The sequence below is a fragment of the Trachurus japonicus genome, chromosome 24, assembly GCF_045865225.1.
Source record: "Trachurus japonicus isolate A0001 chromosome 24, Traja_1.0".
Classification (NCBI taxonomy): Eukaryota; Metazoa; Chordata; class Actinopteri; order Carangiformes; family Carangidae; genus Trachurus; species Trachurus japonicus.
The window spans coordinates 23,468,870-23,488,564 of NC_140930.1; the positions used below are offsets into that span (position 1 = coordinate 23,468,870).

General features: G+C 39.5%; 1 protein-coding gene and 1 long non-coding RNA gene across 4 annotated transcripts; one reads left to right on the forward strand and one right to left on the reverse strand.

The window, feature by feature from the left end:
• Positions 1–84: 84 nt before the first annotated feature.
• LOC146961992 (uncharacterized) lies at positions 85–12,400 on the forward strand. 2 transcript variants are annotated; one of them, XR_015035185.1, is made up of 6 exons: positions 85–122; positions 424–508; positions 4,422–4,511; positions 8,870–8,997; positions 9,874–9,999; positions 12,024–12,400. It is a non-coding gene; the product is annotated as an uncharacterized LOC146961992 (long non-coding RNA). The 2 variants fall into 2 exon arrangements; XR_015035186.1 differs by having other exon boundaries at positions 9,877–9,999.
• On the reverse strand, positions 4,505–19,373 carry tmem63a (transmembrane protein 63A). 2 transcript variants are annotated; one of them, XM_085770526.1, is made up of 23 exons: positions 19,256–19,373; positions 16,718–16,900; positions 16,420–16,499; positions 16,168–16,246; positions 15,441–15,478; positions 15,162–15,304; positions 14,751–14,802; positions 14,189–14,297; positions 13,889–13,959; positions 13,687–13,767; positions 13,277–13,394; positions 12,959–13,092; positions 11,968–12,111; positions 11,234–11,387; positions 11,041–11,147; positions 10,863–10,949; positions 10,400–10,465; positions 9,851–10,013; positions 9,264–9,369; positions 8,889–9,056; positions 8,400–8,515; positions 8,094–8,144; positions 4,505–7,654 (listed from the first exon to the last, which is right to left on the reverse strand). In XM_085770526.1, exons 2-23 carry the CDS (start codon positions 16,868–16,870, stop codon positions 7,514–7,516), a joined length of 2,361 nt encoding a protein of 786 aa, XP_085626652.1. In that variant the 5' UTR covers positions 16,871–16,900; positions 19,256–19,373; the 3' UTR covers positions 4,505–7,513. The 2 variants fall into 2 exon arrangements, with proteins under 2 accessions (XP_085626652.1, XP_085626653.1); XM_085770527.1 differs by having other exon boundaries at positions 16,718–16,895; positions 19,256–19,359.
• Between the last annotated feature and the right edge of the window lie 322 nt (positions 19,374–19,695).

The following is a 19,695-nucleotide window of genomic DNA, read 5'->3' on the forward strand; positions in this document are numbered from 1 at the left end:
CTCACAATAACTCTTTATTGATATTTCTTTTTATTTCAGTGACATTTTCCTTCTGAGATCTTACGCAAACACTAACAGACATCCACATGATCTACCAAAGCAGAGGAGGAAGACTGGAATAGGTGTCTATGTGCTGTCTGATTTCATCATTGTGTTAAACATTTGCAAAGTTGGCTTAATGTTATGACATAAACGTGGACAGCTGGGAAATTTTTCCAAAGTAAAACCTTCATTGAGCAAAAAAGGAAAAATCTTTTCCCTCTCTCCTGGACAATGTGCAATTCTTTATTCATAAATTTCCAGCATTTCATACATTTTCTTTTAGGCATGCTGTCAAATTCATCCATGCATTTGATTGATATGCAACATCAGCCGTCTGTCCACTAATCTGATCAGATATCTTTGTGGTTTTGTGTCCTTTAGGTTGGAATTGGGCAAACATCCACCATCCTGACCACCCATCTGTCTTGCAACATTGTACCAAAGAGTTCTCATCTTAACACCACAGGTAAATCCTCTCCCACCACCTCCACACTTTAATGCATTCAAACAGTCACTCTCTGTTGAATAATGCTGAAATCTCTGAGCAGCATATGAAGCAAATCCTGTTTAAAAGATGTTAAACGGACCGTCGGTTGTTTGGTTTATCCAGGCTCTGTTCCAGCAGTCTTAGTCAGTGTGAGCAGTGTGAAGTTGGCTTAAGTTACACATAGAGCTACATGATTGGCTTCTGTCCAACAAAGGACTTTTCACTGTCTGCATCAGTGTTGGGATAATCTTGTTGATCTTGATGATCCTGGTTTGGTTTACACAAGTTGCATGCATTGCCTGCATTCAAATTCACATGCACAAGAGACTGGTGCAGTTTGCAAGATATGATATGGGCAGGATTCAGTTTAAAGAGTCACACAACCAGCAGAACATGATGCCATGAAAGATTGTACTGTGATTTACAGTATACTGTCGCCACCCATGCCACTAACAATGAAAACCGCTATTGTGGGGAGAATGAATAAATATACTGAAAGGCTACTGCAGAAAGACATGTCAACCATAAATTGTATCATAATGGCCTTTGATTTTCATGAGAATAAAAAAAAAAACAACAAAAAACATTGCAGGTGAATTCTTTCCATTACAGCAACTAGAGAAAAAAAAAAACACAAGCCACAAGCAGGTTTGAATAATTTCTAATGTCTATTCATTCCCATGCCGCCGTGCATTTTCAGGACTCCGTGTGTCGGCTGTAATTGTCCAAACAAAAGGGCTCGGTCTGCAGTCACATGCTTGATCAGCAGCGGTGATTTCAGCCGCCTGGCCCTCTGCCCTTCTGGCTAATGTAGTCCACCAACAGAAAAGGGAGGGAGAGTGGGGTGACTTCTCTGCAGAGTGCCCCACACAGAGGAGAATACACAAGCACAGCCCCTCGCCAACCCTCCCACTCACACACACACAGACAAACACACTTAGAGCTTGTTGCTCAGGATGGCACCTCATTATAGTTGGCATTATAGGTGGAAGTTTTGGAGTTGCAAGACACGGAGTGACACACACATACACACCGCTTCATTTGTGTTTCCCAATTGGCCGGGAAGGAAGTAATACTTGGAACCAAGTGGTCTGTTTCTGTCCTGGTCCCACCGCTCTGGGAAACTCACCTCCCAGGCGACCGGCGTTGCCACGGCACTAATCCTGACGGACAAAAGATGGGAGTGCCACAGAGCACGATGCTGCCAGACGCTCTCATTGGTTGGCACGATCCCACGCGATGCTGTGATTGGCCAGTGCCATGTTTATATACAAATTGGTGCAGTCAGAGGTCACATCCATCGATCTTGGTGGTGACATGAAGGAAACCTGACCCCAAAATCTCAGAACTCCAAATGGATTTAATTCCTATTGATACGCACACATACACGGGTACTCACACACACACACACACACAGCGGTTCCCTCTTAAGTCCAGTGGCCTGAGAGTGCAGAATTAAGTGAATACTAAGAGAGAGGGAGTGAAGTGACTAAATAATGGTGTCTGTGGTGTACAAAAGCACAGACAACAATATACCAAGAATGCACTGAGGGCGCTGAGTTCAGTGGGTTGCACACCTAAACAAAAACACAGTCACAGAGGTTTGGATTAAGACTGGATAAATATTTTGATCCAGACTGGGGCGTGTTGTGTAAACTAGTAATACCTTACAGGGTGAATCACTGCTCTTTCATTTGACCTGGGTTGCCGGCAAGCCTCTCTGATCAATAGGTTTCATCTTTTTTTCCCAGAATGTCAAGGTTCACTTTTTTTTACTCTCCTCATCTACTTTACATTTTCTAAAACTGTTCAATATCAAAACCCTCTCTCTGTCGGTTCGGATCAGATTATAAATAGACTGGTAAAGAGAGAGTCTAATATTTTGTTGGCAGAGTTACTTTTCAAGTGCAGCTTGTAAAACTACAACTAAAAAAAGTAGCTTTACTTCTACTCATTATACTCATTTAGCTCAGAGTTAAATAAATCATTATGTGGTGTAGCCTATATGAAACAAATCAGAAACGTAAATCAGTCAACAAAAAATGTAATAAAAAATACAAAGAGGTCAACATATTCTAGTTTGTCTGGAACAACAATGTTTAAAACCATGACAGGAACGCCAGGGCCAGCCAATCAGAGGCAGCGTTGGCTTGGCATGTCATGATGCATGCCTTTTTGCAAGGAGAGTTCTGGAACATAGTAATGGTTAAAAGAAAATTTATATTATATGTTTTTTTTAATATTAAAAAATAGTTCTTGTTATTGGCCAAAATTTTAGTTTTTAAATTGAATAGTTAAACTACAAAAAATGACCCAAAAGGTAGTAGTTTAAATACTTGACACAGCACAAAATATGAATGTAGTTTAACTACCAGCAAGTTACAGCAAAATGTAGTTAAGCTATGTAATTCAACTATATACTGTAAGTCTCCCTAACACTGCTTATATTGGCCTGTTGCTAATACTGTATGTACTGTGTGTGTATCCATTTGCCATCCAACAAGACATTCCTGGACAGAAATGTAAGATGTGATGAGATCATTCACTAGCAGTGTCTCATTACATATTTTGTCCACCAGAGAGCACACCGATACTTGATTTTGTCAGCTGTAGATGTCCTGCTTTCATGCAGCTTCTTGATCACATCTCTTCCAAGCAGCTCTAGTCTGGGGGAAACCTCCATGCTCATGCTCCATCCCTCTACATTAAACATTCAGCTACAGGACACTTTGCTAGATTAGCTATTACTGTAGAAATTTCTATCAGGGGGAGACAGCTGGCCGGGCTTTGTCAGAAGGTCATTAAATCAGCCCTAATTAAGACGCCATGTCTTATATAATCTGTAACAAACAGTGTAAAAATGACAAGTTAATGTGAGTGGGGTATATGTGCCACACAAAGATATACTGTGTTGTGACTGCAGCTTCATTTTTAGACTACAAACATCAGAGTGTTATCAAGAAGCAAAAGTATTATTTTAAAGAAACATATGGAAAACACTTTCAGGTTACTGTTGCCTGTATGATGTCCTAGATAATTCCTTAAAAACTGTCATTGCATTGACTTGTAAGTACATAAAATCATTAAAAGTAAACCATATGTATTTCTAATTGAGTCATTTAGTTGGTGCCATAGGAAGTCTACTAAAACATAGAAAAATTGGTCATTTGTCTACAGGCAAGCCTAGCTCAGCATGCATGGAAAACAAGTTTGCAAAAATAAAGTCATAATGAATGAGGGTCTATTTTTTTCTCTTTACTTAGTGGCTACTTTTCATGTAATTTGAACCAAGTGATTGTTTGACATTCCCAGGAAACTTCTTGGAAATCGTTATGAAATGATTAGAACATGACATACCAGAACAAATTAAGCATTGGCAAACAAATTTAAGGGATCCATGTTTATAATAATAATTTACTGTGTGAAGTGTGATTTAGATGGTCAAGTGTGGAGCGCTTGTTGCATCCCTGTGTAAAACTAAACAACAATGACAACATATGAGCAAACTGTTTACAAAAAAGATGACACAAACCACTCCCAGTTTGCGTGCAACTGGATCAAACTTTCACACACCCATTACCAGAGGCCAAGAACCATGTGTGCCGAAACTGGGCCAGTGAATTTGTGGCGTGTTTAACATCAGGTCAGATTTTTTGGTGTGTGGTTTTGGACAGCTGTGCACTGTAGTTCTGGGTTCTGCTGCTGTTGGGACTGAGCTGCTTCCCAGGCTCTTCCAGCCATAACATCCACACTACCACATTACTCCTGCTCCACTGAGTTGACAGAAGGCAGTCTCCAACAGTGAACATACGTTGGCCGCACGTTAAACAGAGCAACCAACCAACAGACTGTATATCAGGTGTCTGATATGAAATTCTCATCTCTTTCCCAGCTCGTCCTCAGAGCCTCGTGGGAATATCTGCAAGTTATTAGTGCCCTTGCATCCTGACCCTGCACAGCTTTCTCATGTTATTTTGTTGAGGTATGTCTTCTCCAATCAGTCCTCAAGTGTCTATGCATGGGAGTCATGTGGTGTATGTTTATGTGATTGTTAGATTTTCACCAAGAGACGAGGCTGTAGTGTGAGTAACACTATCACTTTCAGCATACTGATCATTTAACATCAAGAAGACACTGCTATTACTACTATTTCTCTCTCTTACACACACCCACACACACATGATGAAATAATACTTGATAAGAAGAGAGATGATTTGGTAAAATGTCATCTTTGTTTAACAGGGGTAAAATATAGTCAATAACCTTAATGCACTCACATTTTACAGAATATACACCACTTAAAAAGTTAAAATGAGCATTTTTCTTTGTAAACAAGTTATAGTGTATCAAATGATTGAGCCAGAAAGAACTAATTTGTTGCTTAGCCATGATTAAACACTTCAGTAGCTCCTTCTGTTTTCTGTTCTTCACTTACAAACTATTTTGTGACCTCAACCAACAGCAAAAAACCTTGTGTTCACCACAGCGAATAGCCTAGATGTGCTGCTAGCGTAGCACTTCATTAGACATATTTAACAACTGCTAATCAGTATGCTAACAGCCCATAAATGACAGCAGAGGTCTTTCTCGGCTAAGGCAGATACAATGGTGAGAAAGGAGAAAAATCAGGGAAAAGAGGAAGCAGAGAGGGAAACAATAGTAAAAGATCAGGTGAGGAGGTGGAGCGACTGGAACTGTCGCCCAGTAAACCGGCTCATACCAATGTCAGAAGAAGTTAGAAATCCCCAATGCAACACTGTTCATTTGTCCTTTTTCACTGCTTTATGAATATTTCAGAGGTTAAGCTACCCTGGCCTGCTGCAGTTCAACAGTGCCCCCTAATGGCAAGAAGGACTCATAACTGTACACTTGTTCCTTTTTGTATGTATAAAAACCTAAGATTGTTTAATATTGCAACGCATAAGGCTGAGGTCCTTGTAGCAGGTAAAATCTGTTAAACTAACCACTAGTATTACTACCACCTTGTTAAAATGCACATTTAAAAAGCTGCAAACACTTAACTTTAAAGCACAATAATACAAATATACGCTGACCTGTTCAAAACATTCATTGATAGTAAAGCATCATTTTCATACTTTTTAGAAAAATTAAAATAACAGCTCTAACCATTGTTCACCCATTCAACCAAGTTTTTGGTCGCAGAATTCCTGCAATACTGATGTAAATGATCTGCTCTCTTGTCCTATTAAAAAACATAACAATATAAAATCCTTGTTCGTACACAAAAACACAGACCTCTCATGATTAAAAAAAAGTACATAATAAACATTAGGCAATAAGCTATTCCCTTGGAAGTCACTGACTTCTGGCAACAAAAAGGCACTTTTGAAGAGAATTTTGAAGCAGAAAGTTCTGCTTGTCTGTCTCTTTGGCATCAGTGGTGTTACCTTGATTATCATGGCCAGGACATATTTGCATAAGTACCTTCATTGCATAATTTGCTTCTGTGCAAAAAGCGAATAACAGTTTTTCTTACACATTATGGCTTGATTGAAATGGCAGGTTTTGGTTAAATATACTTGGTGGATTGGTCCTTATCAGAGAGGTCTCATATAGAAACAGACAACATTGTACTGTGTTTTATGACAGACAAGACCAGGAGCAGGGACTTGGTAGGTTTCACATGGATGTGTGCGCTATACTGATCAAGTGCAAATAATGATCCAAATATCAAATAAATTAATATTTACCTGCATTCCCGTATAGAAAGCAATTCAAATTGAACAAAGGGACCACTCAAGTGACTAATATAAAAAGGTAAGGATGTTGGACCAGTGGATGAACACAGTGCCGGGGCCTCATTTATACAACAGTGCGTAGAATCCATACTAAAAGTGTGCACAAAAGCCTAAAATGACACGCGTATCAAAATAACCTATCCTGCATGCTCGCCTCCACGCAATTTCCCTTTATGAATCACAATCAACTTGAAACTTTGTGCACTTTGACAGGCTTCATGCTCTCCCCAAAACACCCCCACAATTAACCAGAAATGTTCAATGCAAATCCCTCATGGATGCTGTTACACATTGTTCCTGTGGAGAATGGAGGGCAGGGTGGCAAACAGAACAAAGTTGAAAAAGCTGACGCCTGCAGCAGCTGTTAATGCAACAACGTTAAAACATGATCAGACATAAGCTTGCTAAGAAGCTCACCTCTTGGAATTTGATAAGCATTTACAGGCAATAAATATGTATGTAGCTTATAAAATGACATTAAGTATCTAAGGTCTAACATGTAGATGTTCCTCTGATTGTCACAGTTGACGATGTCTTTGTTTGATGTTATCTTGGATTTCTAAAACCAGTGATGATAATTAATCTGTCAGCTTTGTCAAGATGGTTGACGTGAAAAGGACAGAGTATATTCACACTTCAAATCTGGGAAAGGCAGAAGCCAGACTTCCCTGAATCGTACCTCATGCCACATTTGGCATCATCTTTGCATATCAGTAGCTGCGGTGGCTCAACAGCAGACCACAAGTGTCAGTAGCTCTAATTTGGCTCTGTGCCCTGGACTGAGGAATGTGAAAGGTGATTATGTACAATGATGCAGCTCACATTCGATTTCTACTATCTGGCTTGCGCTGCTCATTTCCTCAGTCTCTCCAAGACGTTCACACACACATGGATAAGTTTACGTACAGGTGTGCGCATTCCGCTGTCAAGTATGTCGTTATCAACCTTTGTGTGGAAAGTGGTGTACACCTCTTTCGCGTCAGGTTTTGTGTGTACGCAACAGTTATAAATGAGGCCCCTGGTCTTTAGAACCTACTGCACTTTCTTCTCTTTTTACAGTACCATGTCGAGATTTCTCTCAGTGGAACTGAATAAGCAGGAGGATTTGGGTGAATTTGAACGTTTGACTTCAACACTGAAATCGTTGTGAAAGGATAAGATTTACAATCAGGGATCGAGGGAATCGTGTCTCTAAAGCTTTGACTCTGTGTTGAAATACACAGATTCAGCCATCTGACATGCTTTCTTCCACTGGGCTGGGGCTGAAGTCCAAGCTGCCCTCGGTAGAGCCATAAGACTGATGAGGTGTAGATTCCTGTGTGGTGCTCACAGGTGATTTGGGATTGAGCACTCTGGGAAGGTAGACCTGTAATTATACAACACAAAAGAGAGGGATGAGTACTGGAAACAAAAGGCTCCTTAGGGTGTTTCTCAACATTCATTTTGTAAGTTCTTTTATCCTCCATGACGTGTTTGATGCAATATTGTATGCCATGGCCAGAGCATGACTTTGATAAGAAAGAATACATAAGATTAGGCAATAAAAGGCTAAAGCTCCTGAAAATTTATTAGGAAAACTTGGATGCGTCAGACATGAACTTGGCCTGTTAAGACAGACTGGAAATTTACAAAGTTCAATGCACGAGTGTCAGAATTTATTGTTCAGAAAATAGTGATGTAGTACCTACTTTGTTAATGAATAACATAACAAAAGTATGACAAGTAGCCTTACTTCACATAGAGAAAATGTAGTGTGCCTGATCTTTGTTCATACTGTGTGTGGACTTTGTTAGTTTCTACAGTACCTTGGTGTTTTCCTCCACCTCATTTGCTGCATCCTCGTCCTCCTCTTTCACCTACAAAAGAATACAAACAACTTCAGGTTTCAGTGTGAGGGATGGAAAAGTGAAAAAAGTCACCGCTCATCCGTAGGCAGGATTCTTCTGTGAGGGGCTGGAGCTGAACTTAGACACTCGACAAACAAAACCAGCGGTCGCGCACTCAACGCTGTGCATATATCAATTTATTTCTGCAAGCTTTCGGTCTGTGACCTTCTTCAGTGTGAGGGATGGAAAAAGGTTTCTGACATGTCATCACAAGCAAACACTCACCTCGTAGTTGTGTGGACTGAGGTATTTGAAATGGCCGAAGCAGGTGACACTGATGCAGATGAAGATGGTGATGCACAGAACCACCAAGGTGAACAGAGATATGGGGCTCAAGAAACCTGAAACACCACACAGACACACACACAGTTTAAATAGTGGCATGGAATTTTCTTTTATGTATCTTGCATAGGCAAATGGCCACATGTGATTACACAGTCATCGTGAACTTTTTGTTCTTAATTACAGTAATTGCTGCTGGATGTTGTAAAACAATTTTTCAGTTATAGGCTTTACTGAAATTGTGTGCATGAACATTTATGATCATATATCACAGGTTACACCCAGAAATGCACATGCTGTCTGCCTGCACAGAAATCTGTATAGTTTTTGCCTAGAGTGGCCTGTGTATTGACAGGTTTTTAACACCACTAGATATGACTAAGAGCTATGCACACTTTGCTAATGTTTTTCAGGTTACACAGATGATTGTACCTGTTCTGAGGACAGAAAAGAAGTAAATCCATATGATGCAGATGATGGGTGCAGCCAGAGCTTGATTGACAGCTCCCAGGTGGACCTGGCGTTCAATACGAGCAGGCAGGTAGGCAAAGTACAGGTTGTGTTTGTCCACAAGGTGCTTCAGCAGCATGTACAGGAGGCCTGGTGGTGTCAGACACAAACAATGCAGCCATTATAGACCACACCATGAAAGTGACTGGACATAGTTGTATGTGTCTTAGTGTAAAGCGACATTGAGGTCTCTGGCAAAGTGTGATAGAGTGGAGTATTCAAGAGAAGGGCAAATAGATTTACCGATGTGAACCCTATATGAGGGAATGTGTGAGTGCAGTTCAGCTGACTACTCACCAAAAGGCACAATCATAGGACACACGATGCTGTAAGCCATAATGACAGTGAACACACAGAGGGTCCAACCATACATGGCTCCATATTCAAATTCATAGGCCTGATTCTGTGAAGACAGGTTGAGTGAGTCATACATGTTAAAATAAAGCTGAGAGGAAATTGACAAACAAAATATTCTATTGTTGTTGTTAAACTTGAGTTTACAGGAAACCACAACAGCATAAATCTTATGAGTTAGATTAAAAGTGAAACAATGGGTCATTCTTTGGACAAAGCACTTACTATCTTTCTTTCTGTGACACATTGTTCAGCTGTGTCAGACGTATAAATACGTCTGACACAGCTGAACAGGTTATTCAGGAATCAGGATAAGTATAAATTTATACTTATCCTGATTCCTGAATAACCTGAAACACCTGATAAAAGATTTTACGTACATACTGTATCTAGTACGGTGAAGTAAACTGCATTAACACATTATTTTAAATGAATTATATTCAAAACGTATATTTTTTCCTTTTTCACTTAGATACAATGGCTTTGGCCCCTGATGTAGCATTGCTTTAATGGACAATACCATTACTAACCTGTTTGACATATTTCCTTTCAGCAGCAGAGCGTGCAAATGCCATACGAATGGTGTAAAGCAGTAACCCTGGCAACCTCAGCAACTCCATCCCAGAGCCCACCAGGCCTGCTGCGATCACATAGTTGACAAAAAATGCCCCTTGGTCAGGTAAAAACACACACCTGGTGTTAAGAAGGAAAGAAAAACAACAAGTTTGATGTGAAGGGAAAACAAGGAAATAAAATGAACCTAGCTACAAATCATAAAAACCAACAGGCCAAAAACTGCAACAACATTTTATTTTCTTGTGTTTCCCACACAGTTTTCTGACCATTTTCAGGTTCAACAAAAATGCACAACTTTATGAAGACAACTGTACATAAAATCAAAGTAAAGTAGTAAAATGGTAAAATATAAAACTGGTAATTCATCCAGAAAAATGACACAACATTCAAATTTGTCTCTGATATACTAATACTTTACCTCTACATACTCTGTTCTGCCCTACACTTAACTATGTAGTGTGATTTTATTAGAATTTAAAAAGCAGAAAAGAGGGAATACTTACTCAAATCTCAGCCTTCCACCTTCCAGAAACTCTCTATCAAACAGCCAGCGGAAGAACAATGCAAGACTGAAAAAACAGAAACCATCCTTCCTCAGTCCAGTTATAATAAAATACAACAATTAGGCTGAGCTTAATACAAATATAAAAATACATATCTACAGAACAAAGCTAGGGAAGTTCACACCATAGTCCAATTTTGAGATTAGCTGATATTAAAAAAAAAAAAAAAAAACATCTAAAAAAACAAAGCAAAAAAACAGGAAATGTCATGTCAGCAACCATTTCCCTGTGAAATGTGTTGTGTCATGTCACAACTGCTACTCAAATGTTATGCCTCCTCATTTTATAAGTGTGCAAGCTTTAGAAATTGTTTTACATAAACTTGTGCTAAATATAATGCTACACTATTATTATCTCTGCAAATACTAAATTTAGCTGGGAAGCTGGTTACTGTGAAAATTACCTGGTGAGTCCGAGTGAGGGGAGGATAAGCACCATGAAGAGCAGAAAGAAGTAGAGCTTCCGCATCATGCTGAGCTGCTCACTGGACCTGAAACACAGAGGACACTGGATCAAAACATTTTCCTCAGCTAACAGGAACCATTCACTGCACTACACCTGTGTGTGTGTGTGTGTGATACCTGCTCCAGTGTGATTCTCCTATTGTAGAATAGTAGACAATGGTCGGCAGCAATGCGGAGAAGGCCCACAGCAGGAGAGTGGGAAAGAACTGGCTGATGATGGGGCTCTGAGGTGAAAAACAATACAAACTGTGGTTCTGTAGTTTTGGAAGCAAACCTGTAACAAATATGTGTCTGCATGTGTAATTCTCACATTGAGATACTGGATGGGCTTAGTCACGTTGATCTTATCTATGGTGCTGATAATGATGGTGGGGGTTGTGAGAAAGGAGAGCAGGAAGAAAAGGAAGAAGTTGAGCATCACATAGCGCATGAACCAGGAAAAACCCCGCACTGAGAGATTGTCCCTGCAGCACAGAAAAAAAACACAAGCAAGAGATGGACAGTTACACAATTGACGAAATAATGCAAAATTGAGAAACCATAAGTGTGAGCCTCATTCGTATTCCTCTTCTTTATCAAATAACTCAACCAACATGTTTAAAATGTTCATAAATATAGGTATTTTACTCAAGATTAAACAGTTTAAAGATGCCTATGTACAGTATGCCTAAGTGGTTTTCCACCGATTGATTGATACCTCATCAATATTTAATTTGATTTGATTTGGTTGACATAGTCTCCCAATGTCACAGTATTAACAAGTATGTATTCATGGCAATCATATGGCCACAATATGAAAAATGAGTGGTGTTCAATATAATGTAAAGTCCTCCACTATTATGCATAACATCAGAAATCCAATAGTTTCATTACAGTTTAATTGGAATCATTTATTTGTCATCAGGATTTTGTAGAGCAATAACACCACATGACTCCACCACACATCACTGATTGATCAAATTTGATTATTGCGCATCCCTACTGACGGCAGAATCAAAAAGAGTCATATGATCTGCAAGGAGCACATTCTGTGTCAGACCTTACCAGTACATGTTTTTGGGATGGGGTGCAAAGTTGACCCTCCACTGGTTCACTTTCAGAGTGGCACTGTTGGTCGATGGTTGGCGCTCATTACCACAGCAGCATCTTGTGCCGCCACAATCAAGTGCGTTGAAGTCTTTCATAATGCTGAGGCAAGTAAATGACAGTTGTTTGTGAAACACATTAACCAGCAAAGAGTCATGTGATGACAGAGAACAGTGCCAGGTCACAGGACAATAATTGTGAGCTCACATTATACTGCTGCTTCCAGGCTGTGAAACAACTTATATTAGCAGAAAACAAAGGCACAGACTGTCTGCTAAACAATCACATCCTGTCATGTCAACAGTGTTACAGCATGTTGCTCCATTTTCAAAAACAAAACATAATTTGAAAAATGAAAAAGCACAGAATGACCAAACAAATAACAACTGGATTTGGATCAATGCCTCACTGATACAGTAACAACTAGAACAAGGGTTCCTACGCAAGTATTGAAAGTGTGGAAAAGTATGGGATTTGATTTTATACATTTCCAGGTCTGGAAACGTATGGAAAATGGAAACTACTGTATGGAAATGTATTTATCTTAATACTTATCTGGGTTTGGTCTGATCTTAAGTTATTTGGGTTAATTATTTTGCTATTGTACCTAGCTACAATCTTCTGGAAATTATTTGGTGACATATGGCATACAAATTCAGAATAATGAAAACAATTAATTGCATGATTTATTATACACATCTGTTTACTCAAATGTCACAAATTATTTGATTTTCTTTTTTACCAAGAAGTAAATTAGGGTTCGGAAAAAGTATGGAATTTTGAAATTTCAAATGTGTAGGAACCCTGTAGAACTATTTCACTATTTCAGGTAGATCTAGTTGTATTGACTAGATTGTATTATTATGTTGCAGGTGTTTAATAAAGAAGCACAGTTGTTACTGCTTTTTCACCCACCTTTAAACATAGGAACTGACAAAAAGCTACTCACTACTTGGCCATAGCCTCATTCTGCAGGGTCACAAAGGCCATCCCCAGGGGGCGCTGTGGTACCAGCTCCACCTGCTTCCTCACCTCTCCCAGCAGGTCTTTTTCTTTATTGGTGTAGTACTCTATGGCATCAACCTGAGGAAACACAGTCACACGTGGATTAAATATCTTATGAGGTCTTCTTAACTCTCTTGTTCCGTTATAAATAAATAGCACTGATAGAAGCTTTTTATTTCATCTCAAGATGTACAACTTAATAACTTTAAATAAATATATACAGACAGGATGCAAAAAACAGCTTTAGTCTGCTCCTTCTCACCTTCTTAGAGTTTGAGCAGCAACACAGGTGCCCACAGAAACGGGGGTCAATCAGCTCACGCACTCCTGTTTTCTCATAGACCCGCTCAAAGTAGCGCAGGTTTTTCCCAGCACGAATCCTGAAGTCGAAAAATAAACACATACAACTTCTGAATATGCTCACTTTTGTTTGAAGCCATTGTGTTTGATACAACATTTACACCATTAAAATATTGTGCAGCAAGTGTGAGACTGAAACATATAGTAAAACGGGCCATACGGTTATAATAATGACCTCTAACGGCCTCAGTTAGGTCAGTTCTCTCTGTGGGTTTGAAGCTGCACGCCACCAGTTTCACTTGTACATGCTGGCTGGCTTGTACTCACTGGCACAAAGGCAAGAATCACATGATTTTACTTCTGATTTCTTACCTTTCCTTATCAAGGTGCATCAGCTTGGCCACGTCATAGCCCAGAGTCACAGCACAGACTCGACAGGTAGGATATGCCTCTCTATAAAAAGCAATGCTGGCAGTCAGGACAGGAATAAGCAGGCACTATTTATAGGAATATGTGCATGCTTCCAAACTAAAAGGTAATTTTATACAAGACGGAAACAGTGAACAGGACTCACGTGAAATGCGTCATTACAGATTCTTCTGTTGCTGTTTTGGGAACTGAACAAACAAACAAGGTGTTTCTGGTCTACAGTGTGAAGGACAAAGGGACGGATTAGTCGGGTCATTACAGGTCACTGATTTACTATGCATTAATCAGGTGTGGCTTTCATATTAACTTTTCATGAAACCAATCAGACAAGTCCAACAAGTAGTAAACACTCTTAACGTTATGCATCAGTGACATTCAGACCAAGTGTGATGATCACTACTGCAATCCTGTAGTCTGATCCTACAGTAAGTAGTCAGAGACTCACCGTCTCTCTGCGTATGCCTTTCAGCTGTGATGTGTGACGTCGCAGCAGGGCAACTGTCAGGCCCAGGTAGAGAACCGCAAACACTGTGTGCAGCCATAACAGGTTGTTACTACGGGGAAAAATGACAGGAACAGAAGACATTTTGTCATGGCCTAACCACAAACCTCTTCTGTAATACAAACTTTTCCTTATATCCACAAGTTTCCGAACGTCATCTGAAAACCGGAAGCCGGTTTTGCATTTCCGGTGGAATTGTACGTTTACGTTTCCATGGGTTTCAGTCGTTGTCATAGTTGCGGTAAACGCATGGATCTAATAACGCTGGCTTTTAACACTCATGTCAATTTATGTGATATCCATTGTTAAAAGCTGGTGTGATCCATGCGTTTTACATATTTTCATTGAAAAAAAAAAAAATTGATGCATTTACTGCGACTACCGAAACCATGGAAACGTAAAACATAAAATTCCACCGGAAGAGCGAAACCGGCTTACGTTTTTGACGTTCGGAAAAAGGTGGATAGTATCGCTATAAATGCTTTTTTTCTATTCTTATAGTTACTCTTTTGGAAGATTCCCAATAGTTGTCCTTCCAAAATTCCTGGGATCAGTACCTGAAAAAATAAACAGCATATTTCAAAATGAAAATGTTAGTAAGAGCAGACAAAACCATGAACACAAAAAGCAGAATTTTAAGCAAACTAAACCACGGTTCATTCAAAATCACCTACAGAAGAAATATGCAATTTAGAGAAAAGTCACTGATTATGAAGTGGACAGTGCAGCTCCTCAGTTTTGATTGCATGATTCACATCTGCAGCCATCATAAAATACACAACTGACCTATAATTAGTATATAAAGAAGCCTTTTAAGCCACATAAGAAAACTGCAATTTTAGATATCTATCTATTATTATTGTACATTTGGACATGGTGGGCTGATTGTAGAGATAATGTGTGATGTCAAACCCACCCAGCAGGTCTCCAGTCAGGTTGACAGGCAGTATGACTGACAGTGAAGAGACGGTTATGACCAATAGCAAGACGATCAGATGGCGCTGAAAGGACAGGTAGTGAACAGCATCCATGCCACATTTGGCTTTAATTTTTTCTTCACTGCAACAAAAATACACACATATACATACACACTGATTTGAAGAAACCAACACATTGGATTGTGTGCACAGCATGATAACAAAAAAAAACTGGGAAGGTTATGAAACAATGATCAGCGAACAACAGAGTTACTCACTCCATTCTGAGGATGTACGGCAGCCAGGAGCAGAATCCCTAAAGTGAAAGAAAGATATGTTGCACATTGAGACAAAAACATTTATACAGTGGGATATCATGTATTTTAGGATTTATATGTAAATTACTTTATCCTCAAATATATTTTGTAATGCTTACAAAAAATATATAGTATCAATTGTCACCTATGTGTGGCACACATAGGTGACAATTGATTTTTTTTTGTAGTGTTAAATGTAGATTCAACAGTTTGGGTATAAATGTCACAATATACATACAGTGTATGTTTTTGATTTAAGTTATTTTAAATACATACATTTGATTGGATTTACATTACTTGTATTCAAAGCAAGAAAATATTTGTGTGTAAAAATACATTTGTGAACCTTATTAATTTATATGTGGATTCTTTTACATTTATATTGAAAGACAAATATTTCTGTTTGCAAACTTTGCACTGACAAATATTTTTGTGGTGAGTCATTTACATGTAAATCCCCGAATACTTTTATGAATTCTTCCGTGTGTATTTATGTATTTTGAGACTAGGCTTACTCCATAAAGGTGTGGGTCAAATACTGTATGTAATAGCTGAAGTGCATTCAACTGAAAGAATCTTCAAATAGCAGTGCTGACTTGTCATCTTGATCAGTCATTTATGCTTCACCAATACTGATTTTGATGCTGGAACTGACAACCTGAACCTGAAAACCTCATATGATTCATACCTGTTCATACTCTAAGTCATCTGCGCTAGACTTTATGGATGACATGCGTCCATAGCGACGGTGTGTTGACTCAGTAAACCTGAAACACAAAGTTCAGTGTCACGGGTGAAATCAAACTTGCAGGAAGATCACCTGGATAATTCACATGACCATTACACTTGTGTAACAATTCAGTGTATCTACAGCACCTAGCCCAAGCCTTTTATCATGCCACCATGGCTGGAAAACAGTATTGTCAGGTTGTTAACTGACCCTTCATTGTCTGCAACCAGTGCTAGACGCCCATAGTCCCAAAACTTCCTCCTGATAATAGAGAAGAGGATCAGCAACACCTGTGGATGGCAGGAAAAGACATTATAGATCACTATTACCAAGTGGAAAGAACTTTCTTTGGCTATTCTAATCTATTTATTTATTTCTATTTCTATTTGGAACTGTAAATAAAATGTTAAATATTGTATTTGAAAACAAAACAGTACAGATAACTGGAGTCACAAGACTTCAACTACATTACAGTAATCTGATCAGAAGCAAACAGACAGACAAATACCAGGAAGACAGAGAAGTCGAGCAGTAGCACAACTGGAACGCCTCCAAAGTTATCTGCGTTGAGTACGGTGCTCTGTGTGGGACTGTAGCAGGTAGTGTTGTCCGGGAAACCAGGAGTGGTGCCATTTGAGATCAGCCACCACAGGGAAGACATCACTGGAGAGGGACCAGCAGCTCGTCTGCACTGAAAGTAGTGCATACAGTCAAAAGTAGAGCTAATAACGCTTCATTCAACAAAATCTTTTTCAGAGGGTTGATTATTTTAATGTTTCATAATATTGGTAATTTAAAAACTGACACACTAAAAGTAGCAGAGAAGCATGAAGGCAATAGAAAGCAATGCTACATCAGGGACCTGTGACCATGACCCAGTGCATGAGTTTTTTCCCCACTGATTGACACCTTGGAATGATAATCTGCAACACTGCAGACTGTAACAGTTAAAGGTTCAGAAATGGCCGTTTCTCCTGTTTGTCGCGCCAACTTCTACGTGTTTCCACGAGTTTACCCAAGTAAGGAAAACGAATTTGATTGGTCGTTATCGAGCGGGCGGGATATTCAATGTTTGGGGCAAGACCGAGCTCGGTGTGTGTGTCAGACGTTTGACTGATGGATGACGGATCCAATATCAGTGGCTGATGAATCGTGAGCAACGTGACGCATAATTTGTGCGCCTGCATTATCCAATGCGAAAAAAAACTACCCCACTTTACTTACTTTACTTACTCGAAAATAGAATTTTGCACAAAGTTTGGGCTACATCGTCTGACAGATGAGTTATTACACTTATTTTATGACCCAGAGTGGAATCAAATTCATTTTTCTTTTCTGTACACCTTTAAGTTACAATTACCTTTTTTTTTTTTTTTTTTAAATCATTATCAAGAATCAAGTACTTTTGTTAAGTATTAAAAACCTGAATTGTTCCTGAACTCACAATGGCATTTGCAAATTGCCTGCTTTGACTAACAGTTTTAAAAAACCTTAGGACAGTGAATTTATGAGAAAATATAGAAGAAAAGCATCATTCATTCATTCATTTTCTATACCGCTTATCCTGCACTAGGGTCACGGGTAAGCTGGAGCCTATCTCAGCTGACTTCGGGCGAGAGGCGGGGTACAAAAAAGCATCAAATTCTCATATTTCACATCCTGCAACCTGTAGATATTTCAGCATTTTCCTTGTGGAATTCCTCAATTAATCTATGATCAAAATAATCCATTAATTGATCAATCAGCTGATCATTTCAGCTCCCTGACCCATTAGGGATACAATAGGCAGCAGCTTTTCATCATATCTGCTAAGCAGCTTTTTAACTTTACTTCTTAGGTGTTACTGTCTTGCCTGTACAGTAACTATGAATTTATCCCTGCCACAAGACATTTTTCATATTGTGCAGATACAGACCATAGCTACTCTTTCCAACATTATGTTGGCCTAACACATCCTGTTACTCATTAGCATAACAAAACGGCAAGGAGGAAGTGAGAAAAGTCTTTGGTTGCAGTGAAAGTCTCCGTGCTGGTTCTGGACAGTATCCAGGTGTTTTTCTTGTAAACAGTTACATTGCAGAAATACTGTTATAGCCTAATTAAACTAATTGCATTCAAAATATTAAGGAAGTAGACTTCTGTAGACTGTTCCAAGCAAAATTTTCAGTACAGGTACAGTAATACACGGTAGGCCCAAGTGTTTGCACTGTATTACATAACTGTATCATGAAACGTAAGTACTCAAGTAAAGTACAGTTGTGAAAGTATTAGCCTACTTCATTGCAGTGCATGCGTATAAAGTCCTCCATTGATCGGGCTATAGGCTCCTTGTGTACACATATTGTAGTATAGAAAGACATAACGTCATGTTTTCTTGAACTGGACTCTGGATCTGGGGGTTTCTCATGCTTCCAGTGTGACTGGGACTGACGCAATGATAAAAACGACAGTTATTAGTGGCTGAGTGTTTCAGTAGCGCCCGTGTCCAATCCCACTCGTCACAACTCGTTAACGGAGCCCTCGCGCCCCACCTTTCCTGAAATAGATGGACCGAGCCCAGGAAGTCACGAGATCGCAGTAATACGTTGATGTATGATATGACTGCCGACTTCTGTCTGCTAACCCTCACATTTAACTTATAAAAACAGAGAGCAGGCTCATAAAGCGGTTTCTGTCCTTAGAGCGACTGCAGGTATTTCTGTCAGAGTGACACCTCTCCCCCTAACAGCTGTTAGTTATTCTCGGCTGAACACAGCAGTCACTATCAAGCAGCTACTGTTTTAATACTTAACTCACCAAGCTTACGGTTAAATAAAAGCCTACAAAGTCGAACTGAATAGACAAGGTAAAGCACTCACGTCAAAACTAGGTTACACTTAAATTACCACACTTACGGAGAACTTTTGCTAATGCTAATGAGTTTTGCAACAGCTACATCGGAATATGCCAACGTCAACATCCGCGAACACAACTAGATTAACTTGATAAACTCGCATTGCCAGGCAGTTTACGTAGGTGTGTGACACTGACACAGAAACAGTCCTACCTGAATGTATGTCTGCCACTCTCTCAGGAAGGAGCTTGCTTTTTACAGTAAATACCAATAATAAACCCCGTCCGTCTTCGATCCCGTCCCCTTTATGTTCCGCGTATGCGCAGACGCTCTCGTGCTCAAGGCTCCTGACAGCTCTCGACACAGCAGCAGAGCACGAGCCTCCTCTGCTCCGTTATTCTTGCATATCTGTCCGCGTGGAAAACAATGAGGAATAAGGAGGAAATACATGGCCTAAATAATATTAAGAGAGTGAAACTAAACCTCCAGCACTTCAACTTTCAGACAGGGCAGCGAAAAAAGTTTGTGTTTTGTTTTGAGGGTTAATTTTGAAAATTGACTTCACTGCAATAGTTCGACATCAGTTAGTACTACGTAGTAGGCTTAAAAAAATGACTAATGAACAACACCTGTTCAGAGCCAAAGTGAAACTC

Bases quoted from the DNA above. Each gene is read 5' to 3' on its own strand.
- tmem63a (XM_085770526.1), bottom strand. From the start codon at position 16,870: ATGTCTTCCCTGTGGTGGCTGATCTCAAATGGCACCACTCCTGGTTTC. The intron at 16,247-16,419 runs GTCAGTTAACAA...TTTGTGTTTCAG, and splicing joins CTGGTTGCAGACAATGAAGG to GTTTACTGAGTCAACACACC. The intron at 10,014-10,399 runs GTAAGTATTCCC...TCTTAACACCAG, and splicing joins GGTGGAAGGCTGAGATTTGA to GTGTGTGTTTTTACCTGACC.